Source organism: Cyprinus carpio, chromosome A20 (assembly GCF_018340385.1).
Source record: "Cyprinus carpio isolate SPL01 chromosome A20, ASM1834038v1, whole genome shotgun sequence".
Taxonomy (NCBI): domain Eukaryota; kingdom Metazoa; phylum Chordata; class Actinopteri; order Cypriniformes; family Cyprinidae; genus Cyprinus; species Cyprinus carpio.
This window is the reverse complement of record NC_056591.1, coordinates 15,662,654-15,673,093: the sequence shown is the minus strand read 5'-3', so window position 1 is coordinate 15,673,093 and position 10,440 is coordinate 15,662,654. Positions and strand designations below refer to the sequence as shown.

General features: G+C 40.0%; 1 protein-coding gene across 1 annotated transcript; it reads right to left on the bottom strand.

Moving 5' to 3' along the window:
- Positions 1-2,073: 2,073 nt before the first annotated feature.
- On the bottom strand, positions 2,074-10,301 carry LOC109073135 (acyl-coenzyme A thioesterase 5-like). The gene is made up of 3 exons (XM_042777809.1): positions 9,753-10,301; positions 3,949-4,151; positions 2,074-3,659 (listed from the first exon to the last, which is right to left on the bottom strand). Exons 1-3 carry the CDS (start codon positions 10,261-10,263, stop codon positions 3,054-3,056), a joined length of 1,320 nt encoding a protein of 439 aa, XP_042633743.1. The 5' UTR covers positions 10,264-10,301; the 3' UTR covers positions 2,074-3,053.
- Positions 10,302-10,440: the final 139 nt, after the last annotated feature.

The window sequence follows — 10,440 nt, the reverse complement described above, 5'->3', positions numbered from 1 at the left end:
AATAGGAAGGCTAATGGTCCTTGGTCAGGGGAGATTTTAGACAACACATGAGGAATCTCTAAAGCCTGCATGAAATGAGACCGGGGCTAGTTGTCACACATGGATGTTGTCAGAAGGGTTAAGCAATATTTCATTAACTAGAAGGTATAGAGTCAAAAGTCCATTAACACAAATGTGCCTTGTTTTCTAGAAGCTGTTTTGGTTTCACCTAACTCAAAACTATACTAGCCTAAAATTAAAAAAAAAAAGTGAAAGTGACATGACATACAGCCAAGTATGGTGACCCATACTCAGAATCCATGCTCTGCATTTAACCCATCCAAAGTGCACACACAGCAGTAAACACACACACACCATGAGCAGTGGGCAGCCATTTATGCTGCAGCACCCAGGGAGCAGTTGGGGGTTCGGTGCCTTGCTCAAGGGCACCTCAGTCGTGGTATTGCCAGCCTGAGACTCAAACCCACAACCTCAGGGTTAGGAGTCAAACTCTCTAACCACTAGGCCACGATTTGTGAATTCTACGTATAATACAAAAGTGATGCACAGGCCCTAACGACACAGCTAGCAACCAACCTTTATTTCCATTATATTGATTTTCTCTGTTGTAGAGCCATTCTTGTTTTTATATAGGCTAGAAAAATAATATTTACATGTATTTAACTTGCTTTTTAGTAACCTGAATCTGAAAGAGTGAATCACTTGCTGCTCTTGATTGGACTGTGGTCCTGTGGCTCAGTGGTAGAGCATTGTGTTAGCAGCAAAAGGTTGTGGTTTAATTCCCAGGGAACCCACCTACCTTTTATATAAAAATATGTATAGCCTGAATGTAAGTCGCTTTGGATAGGAGTCTCTGATGAATGTCAAATGCTTTTGTAGTTTTAATAATCAATTTATTTGTAATGAACATACTACAGGGATTTTTACATTTGATTATTTGTTTTTCTTACTTGAATGCATTAGATGTAAAATGAAATAGGTAGACTAATGCATTATTTGTTTCTTTTATATATTTGTTCTACTGTTGTTTTTTTTGTTTGTTTGTTTGTTTTGTTTTTTTGCATCTGTTCTTATAATAACAAAGATAAAATAAAAAGTAGCTATATTGTGATTATTAATTATTATTAAGAACTGGAGGAAAAGATGCAACACTGCTAGTGATTTTGGTTTGGAACCGTAACTTGATTTTTTTTTCAAAATTGATTGCGACTCTATCAACACCAAACTCATTTTTGAAAATTTGCTCATTGTGACTCATTTTACCAGCACAGGTCACAATTAATATTTAAATTATTCTGTAATTCCCCACTCAAGAACACAATCATCAGTTCACGGAAATGTCATGCACTGCAGATTATAATAACAGCTCCTCCGCAAATATAAAAAGAATCTTTTCCAGCAAATCCACATGCAAGAACTCTTAAGAGCTTCATCTTAAGTAGTCCGGGTTAAATGGCACAGCCCGCTGGAGGGTGTCCTTATCACAGTGCTCTCTAAAAGATTAGCAATAAGTACCACTGGAGGTTTGCACAGAGAGGATCTCAATGTTTAAACACACACACACACACACACTCACACACTGATGCATCAGAAAGAAAACAATCATCAGCACTCATCCAGTGAGATTCACTTTCATGTACTGGTTCATGTGAAATAATGGCAGCTATACTGCAACAAACTTAAAAGGGACAGTTCACTCAAACATTTGAATTCTGTTATACTTGCCTTCATGTTATTCCAAACTCATACGACACTTTCATTTTTGGAATACAAAAGCAGATGTTTTGTAAAACCTTTTGACTCTCATTGTAGGGACAGTTGAAAAATGCTGAAACATTCGTCAAAATCATCTTGAGGGTTGAGAGTAAATGATGACAAAACATAATGGTAATATTTAGTGTTGTTGTGGCACAGAACGATTAATTTGGATTACTGTCTTCCTAATAATAATTTGTACTGTCTTCCTAATAATAATTTGTGGATGTTGTCTGCTATTCCACTGACCAACACATCTAAATTATAATATATTAATATAAAATATTTAAACTAAAAATTAAACATACAAAATCATAATCACAAGATATCTAGTTGTATTTTATTGGAAGCTCCGGGTAATACATAAAAGTGTAATTTGCATACAGTATACTCACTTGTAACCAATGCCCATAGTTGCACATCTCCATTACAAAGTCTGTGCCTTGATAGAATGTTTATCTAGACATAAACATTCTTCAGGAAAGAATAGATTGAGGAGGAAAAGGCTTCTTTAAAATGAAGGCACCAGAGGCTGTTCAAAAAATAAAACAGACCTAACGTAGAGATAGAGAGGTAGATAGAGATAGAGAATGCTACAGGAATGCTACAATAATACATGTGCTTCATTCAGTTTGATAATTTTTTTTTAAAAATTATTGACTACTTAAAGGCACAATATGTAAGATTTTTTTATTCAAATATCCCAAAAGTGTTATATATTTTGCTGACTTGTCTACTTACATTATCCCAAATGTTTTGAAAAAAATTTAAATCCAGAGAAATAAGCAATTTGTTATGTATTTTATTAGACAGGTTACGAACGCACAGAGCAGCATAACAGAACTTTCAAATGTATCTAGTATAAAACAGCGCTGTTTTACCGCACATACGCATGACCGGAAGAAGTGGAAGCGGTCGACAGAGGCATAAGAAAAGCTCTGCTGCTGTCGAGCCGTGTATTGTGCTCGTCCTTCATTAGCAATCACTCCAGCGACCTTGTTTCGCTTCCACGACTTTTAGCCCCACACTGCTTCATACTACAGTGGCCTTAATAAGTCTTTAATAAATTGGCTCATCAATGAACATGATTGTATCAGATTGTATGTGTAAGACGACAACTCCCATGATTCCTCACTCAATCACTGCATTATCAAACTACGTTTCTTGTTTGTTTTGAATATGCGCACTCTAGTGACGAAAACTTACATAATGTGCCTTTAACTACATTAGATATTAAGGTAAATCAAGTCAACACTAATTGGATACTATGATGATATGGACTTTATATTCCCTTTTTCTTACAGTTTAGATCTGCAGTCGTCATCAGTAGCAGTTAAGTGTTTTTTGAAAAAATTCACCATCCTCTTCCATGCGTCCAGCTGAGCCTCTGAATGGGCCTTAGGTTCGCCGCCAAAGTAAACCACTTGGTTAGCGGCAGCATGAAAATTGGCAAGACAAAACGGCATATAGGGCACCTCGATAAAGTGACCTGCTTTTTCATACCTCACCAGCTCGTAGTTATTCTTCCCATATGCTTTAAGTCTTTCGCATGCTAGTTTTGCATAATAGGCACTTTGCCAATTCCTGTCGGCTTCTGACATTATAAACATGAAGTTACCTGAGGCACGTTCAATGGGAATAAGGCTAGGAAGGCCTTCTTCTGACATTGGGTCATTCATAACATCCCCAATATCCAGAAGGCCCAATGGTGTCATTTTTGCTCTCTTAACATCAAACAAGAGGGCTGGAACACAAATGTCTTTGTAGTAGATGGGAACCAAAGTATTGGCATTGCATCCATTGATCCAAACAGTAGCCGATATACCAGGAAGGAATGTTGCCATCGACAAAGCAAGATCTCCACTCTTTGATATGGACACTAGGCCAATTTTTTGATCTTTGACCTTTGGAAAAAAATAAATAAAAATGATACACATATACATATATATATATATATATATATATATATATATATATATATATATATATATATATATATATATATATATACACACACACACACACACACACATACACACACACACACACATATATATTTCAAAATATTCAAAATAATTCAAAATATTAATAAAAAAAAAGATAATTTCATTAATAACAAAATAACACTGCTCTGGGATTTTATCTTGAAATCATAACAATCAGGAATATATATGAATGGCTGTACATACTAACCTCTGGTTGTTGCCGTAGAAAATCTATACCTTCTTCAAAGTACTCAAGGTGAAATTTGTCAGCCCTTTTGGGTAAATCTTGGTAAGCCTGGAAAGCCAAGGCAAAAACAGCAAAGCCTCTCTTTGCCAACAGAGCTGCCCTCAACTCAAAAGGACCTCCTCTAAATACATATGTATCCAAAATCCCAGGAAATGGTCCTTTACCTGAAAAAATCATAATATTACATTATTAACTTAGTAGAAAAATAGTAGACAGAAGTGTAAAGAGTATCTGAAAACCACTGAGTAAAAGTAAAGATACCTTAGAGTGAAAATAACTCCATTACAAGTTACAAGTCACTAGGGATGTAACTAGGGTTGCCACCTTCAGCGAGGCAAAATAAAGGACACCCATTCATTCATTTTTTTTTAATGATGGCAATGGAGGAGAGGCTTCACTACGCTGAATAAACAGCTTTTTAGAGGAAACAGCTTATCATTTAATGAACTGAAAGCCTATCTGCTAATCTTCAACATGTTTTACACTAAACAATACTTAATATTTAATACTAAATACTTTGTATTTAACTATTTTTAGAGTTTACCACGAAAGAAAAGTCACTGAATTTTTTCGACAGGTGGGATTCAGCTTATGGCAATTCCCATTCATTCCTATGGTATCTGTAAATGGTGATTGAGTGTCGTACAACTCTGACTGAAATTCAAAGACGTCAAGGCTGTAATTTGATTGGTTATTAAGGCACACGTGATCTGAGTTAGCTGTTACGTTTTCTCCAATAGTATGTAATACAGACCCTCTCATCTCCATGTAGCATTGTTTTTCTGTTGGACTCTCTATCTTACTATCACTCTCTGTTGTTGAAACTGCTAAAATATAACTTAATTCTCACCATATTTCAGATATTATTTCAGATAAATGCAGACAAATAGCCTAGTTAGGCTGACAGAGAAGATTTCAAAACTAGAGACACACAACCAAACTTTAATTGAGTATAGTAAGAATGTGAGGGCCTAATGCTGCCTTCACGTGCTATCAGAAATTTCCTATGTCCCACTTATGAAGTCATGATTAGAGCTTGTCATATTCAAGTGCTTTAATGTCAGAAAGAATAAAATGTAGCTTCCCATTGGTTGACAATCATATAAACATTATCCATGCTATACATGCAGTTTGCTGACAATTCTGGAATTTCGGTCAAATACATGCTTATTTCACTGCTTATAAAACATACAATATGATTCGAGTGATCATTCATATCTAGCCTATAAATACACTACTTTAGCGACAAGACAAAGGGATGTAGTTGCTGTGAGAACAGCATTGACAGCAGCAATGGTTGTCCCCTCCACCATGTTTAAAGTTTATGACCCGCCCAACTCGGAAACTCTGGTATCAAAATTATGCCACGTTCCAGGCAACCCGTAACCCGTGTTTTTCCAACCTTCTACCCGTGAAAGTGCACCGGAACGGCAGTCAAACCCGTGACTTCCCACCCGTGAACTCGTACTAGATCGATGTACTCCCAGTTCCAAGCTATCACGCCAAACAGCCATCGAAACAACTACAGACAAAATTGACAATATATGCAAGTGTTAAACCAGTGTTTATGCAAGTGGTACACGGTGAGAAATAGACTTTAGGACAATATGACGTTGCAATAAATTTAATAATCTAGCTACAATTCCTTGCGCTCAGGCAGTCTGGTGTGACTTGCCTGGAACACTACAAAGTCGTGAGTCGCGGTTTGAAGTTGTGATTTGCGGGCTCAAAAACCTGCCTGGAACGCAGCATTATTTCCGAATTTCCCAGTAGTAAATATGACTTAAGAGGCCGTTCATGTCCAGTTTCCGATTAGGAAACTCATATTTACGATAATTCCAATAACACATGAAGGCAGCAATACGCCATTTTACTGTGTAAATGAAAATATTTCAACAACAAATAGAAATTTAGATCAACAATAAAGCAAACCAAAACTAAATTAAGTGCAAATTACAATATTTAAAAACAAAATTTAATTAAGTTTGGCCTCTGTTGTTAAGTGTAAAAATAAATAGTAATTAAATTTAAGTTTGGGCTTTGTTGTGAATTGTAACCTTCAACGTCTGCAGTGGCACAGGTTGTAGAGAGCAATGCTCGTGGATGAAGCATGTGATATGGTCGACCAGAGTTCGAATCCGCCTTGGGGCAGTCATGGCTTAATCGTAAGAGAGTCAGACTTGTAACACACAGGTTGCTGGTTCGAGTCTCCGGCAGGAATTGTCGTGGGAGGAGCGAATAGCCAGCACTTTTTTTCTACCCTCAATACCACGACTGAGGTGAGACCCTTGAATAAGGCACCAAACACCCAACTGCTCCCCGGGCACCGCAGCAATATGGCTACTTACTGCTCCGAGTGTGTTTTCATGCATGGTGTGTGTGTGTTCACTACTGTGTGTGTGCACTTGGATGGGTTAAATGTAGAGCACAAATTCAAACTAAAGCCAACAATCAATCGCCACACGTCACTTCACTTTCAGTAATGTAAAAGGGCTCCCTATAGTTTAGCGCAGAATCTGAGGTAGATTTTTATCCCTAAGAAAATTAATTATAATTGGATATATTTAAAAGAGAAATTTGTTCAGTAAACCACTGTTAAATAATAAAAAAAGTAATTTTATGTTTATTTCCATTGCTTTATCAGGCATTATAGTCAAGTCAAGTCAAGTCTGCTTTATTGTCAATTCTTCCACATGTACAGTACATACATACAGAGAATTGAAATTGCGTTACTCTCAGACCCATGGTGCATACAGATAACACTAACAGTTTAGTGGTGCCTGGGGCAAAAGAGGGAAGGGGGGGCAAGTTTGGGAGCGAGTTCAGCTTCCTGACAGCCTGATAGATGAAGCTGTCCTTCAGTCTGCTGGTCCTGGCCTGGAGACTCCGCAGTCACCTCCCTGATGGCAGCAGACTGAAGAAGCTGTGTGACGGGTGAGTGGGATCACCTGCGATGCAGAGGGCTCTGAGAGTGAGATGGGTTCCGTAAATGTCCTGGAGGGAGGGGAGAGAGACACCAATGATCTTCTCAGCTGTTCTCACTATGCACTGAAGGGTCTTCCAGCAGGACGCATTGCAGGCACCATACCACACAGTGATGCAGCTCGTTAGAATGCTCTCGACTGTGCCTCTGTAGAAGGTGCACATGATGGGGGCCGGGGCTCTAGCTCTTCTCAGTAGGAAGTAGAGATGCTACTGTGCTTTATTGGCCAGTGCCTCTGTGTTTTCAGTCCAGGAGAGGTCCTCTGTGATGTGCACTATGCTGGATGTGTTGCTGCCAGTCAGAAAGTCCAACAGCCAGTTGCACAGCGAAGTGTTGAGTCCCAGCTGGACCAGTTTGTAAATGAGCTGTTGAGGTATGATTGTGTTGAATTGCTTTACTGAAGTCTATGAACAGCATTCTGACGTATGAGTCCTTTTTGTCTATATGTGTGAGTGCTGAGTGGAGGGAATATGATAAAGCCTAACTGGACGATAGTCACCAAGGAGGAGGGGAGGGCAGACTTGATATGGTGCATGACTAGCCATTCAAAGCACTTCATGAGAATAGGAGTAAGTGCAACTGGATGGTAGTCATTGAAGCAGGATGGAGACGGCTTCTTCGGTACTGGAATGATGGTGGTAGCTTTGAAGCATGTGGGGACAACAGCCTGACTAAGCGAGATGTTGAAAATGTCTGTGAAGACATCCGTGAGTTCCGCTGCAAAGTCTCTCAGTACACGCCCAGGAATGTTGTCAGGTCCCGGAGCTTTGCATGCATTGGTCCTGCTGAAGGATCTCCTCACGCTGTCTAGGGTCAGCGTCATCACCTGGTCACCGGGAGGAGGTGGAGTCTTCTATGCAGTGGTGCTGTTTTGTTTCTCAAAGCGAGCAAAGAAGGCATTCAGCAGAGAGATGTTGCTGTCACAGGTCCGTGGTGGGGGCTTGTAGTCCATAATGGCCTATATCCCCTGCCACAGGCTCCGAGTGTCGCTGAAACGATGGGCTATCCTCCTGGAGTACTGTCTCTTAGCATGTCTGGGATAGCAGGATAGGTTGGCAACGGCTGTCCTCAGGGCCACCTCATCTCCAGCTCTGAAGGCAGCGTTCTGCGTCTTCAGGAGTCTGTAGACCTCCCCTGTCATTCACGGCTGCTGGTTGGCCCGGACAGTGATGGTCTTTATGACTGTTACATCATCAATACACTTGTTGATGTAGGCAGTGACAGTCTCTGAGTGCTCATGGAGGTCTGTGGTGTTACTGTATGTGGCCGCCTCCTTAAACATATTCCAGTCAGTATTGTCAAAACAGTCTTGAAGAGCCTCTGACGACCCTTCCGGCAACACTTGAATTTGTTTGTGAACTGGTTTGGCATCAGGCATTAGCATGACAGTGATGTGGTCTGAGGCACCAAGGTGGGGGAGGGGGAAGGCTATGTAAGCTCCTCTCTGTGTGGTGTAAACAAAATCTAAAATGTTATTACCTCGTGTTGGAAAGTTAATGTGTTGGTGTATTTTTGGGAACACACTCTTTAAGTCTGCATGGATGAAATCCCCAGCTATGATGAGAAAAGCATCACGGTGGGCTGTCTGCTGGTGGGAATAGCTGGCTTGTGTGGGTTAGCCGTTAGCCTAGCCCGGATACATCCGTGCTTACCCCTCTTCTGCTTCCTCTCACGCCGCTTGTGGCGCCTCCGCTCTGGGCGAGATGCAGTAGTGGGTGTCGGTGATGGTGAAGGCCTCCAGAGCAGACCGAGGTACGCAGCTCTTCCGCGTGCACGAAGTTTAACTCTTAAAATGTGGTTCTGCTGACATCCAGCAGAAACTCAAGACTGTATGCGCGCTTAAAGACAGGTAGATGCGATGAAGACGTACATTGCGACTCAAGACATAAAACAAGAGAATACCGTTTTGTTGGGAGCGAGAGAAGCTGCTACATGTGGATGCGCTGCCATCTTGATTAAAATGACATCAAAACTTTTCTGAAAACAATCAGTTCCCTTCAAAAAAGATACATTTATATAAAAACACCCGTACCACGTTTTGATTTTGAAACGTGCAGAGCTCATGTTTATTCAAAGAAGTCAAGCCTTTCGGAAAATCTATTTGTGGTGGTCAGTGTTGATATTGTGGCCGGCCGCCACAAATAAATCAATGTATGGGAAACCCTACGAAACTGTAAATTAATCTGCTTCAATAACAGTCCCAATATTACCTCCTAAGTGAGAAATGTCAGCCTTTAACTTGCTAAAATATTTTGCTGGAGATACATTTCTGTGTGCATGAATGTTTACCTGGAAAGAGAGTGTGTGCATTCCCTTCATAATAAAACATAATTTTGTGGCAAAAATATGGAAATAATTTGTCATTTTAATACTATTGTTTAATATTTATTTGCTTGGTCGTTGTAGTTGTGGGTTTTGGTTATTTTCCTGTTGTATAAGGACCTTTTGAAATATTGTTATATTTGACTTCATTTAGATATGTGACCTTGAAGGAATCCAAAAGTAATCAGATAACATTAATATTGTGGTGCTTGGATTACGTTACTGAATTATTTTTTCGTTAAGTAATTTGTAACTGTAGCGGAATAATTTTTTTAAGTAACCCTCCCAAGCCTGTTTACACTACGGAGCATGAATTTATAGTTGACAGAAGACCTTTTCAGTTGTGTCAAGCAGTAGTGTTAGACTATTTTTTACCACAAGGAGGCGCTATAACAAATATAACCTACAAGCATAACCTACTGAATTGTAATGACGGATTTAATTGCCTTTATTGACTTACCAGGTGGCATGAAAAGTGTTCCTCTGATCCTGCCTTCGGTTACAGGAATTCTCCGGACACCGTCGGTCAAGCAGTGTCTTTCGTTTGTCACTTTGGCAATGACTCTATTGTCACTGACAACCTCAATGTCAACGAGAGCAGGGCGCGTCACGTCTGTTAGTGCAAACTTGCAGCTTACAACATCTGCTTTCAGAGCCCAGAATAAGCCCATTGGTTCCACTCCCGTAAAGCTCCCACCAAGAGAAGGGTCGCGGCTGAGGTCGACCTGGCCATTATCGTCTGCTTGGTAGGTGGCACAAGCCTGGAAAACACGTCCGCTATCATCGGTGATTTTAGAGCGCAGATCCACGCGTTGTTGATGGTTTAAGCCACTCACGATCACGTGCACTGGGTCTTCAAAAGAACACTTATAACTGGGCAAAAGCCTGATACTGACTCCTGAAGAGTAGTGCATTTTGGCAAGAGGGTTTCTAGCAAAAGGGGTAAACACGTACTTCAGTATTGAAACCATGTCGTCTCTGTGACTTCTGACACATATTACGTTGCTATTGCCTTCTAGTGTTCGGAGTATTACAGTCCAAAATGCGGAAGAGAATTCCATGAAATAAATAGACATTTTTAAAAATAATTCTCCTGGGACGATTTTAATTATTTTTTTTTTTGTCATGCATTAAGCTGAAAGACTGAA

Coding starts and splice junctions, on each gene's coding strand:
- LOC109073135 (XM_042777809.1), bottom strand. CDS start 10,263: ATGGTTTCAATACTGAAGTACGTGTTTACCCCTTTTGCTAGAAACCCT. Junction 4,152..9,752: donor AACACTTTTCATGCCACCTG/GTAAGTCAATAA, acceptor TGATTTTTTCAG/GTAAAGGACCATTTCCTGGG. Junction 3,660..3,948: donor TTCTACGGCAACAACCAGAG/GTTAGTATGTAC, acceptor TTTTTTCCAAAG/GTCAAAGATCAAAAAATTGG.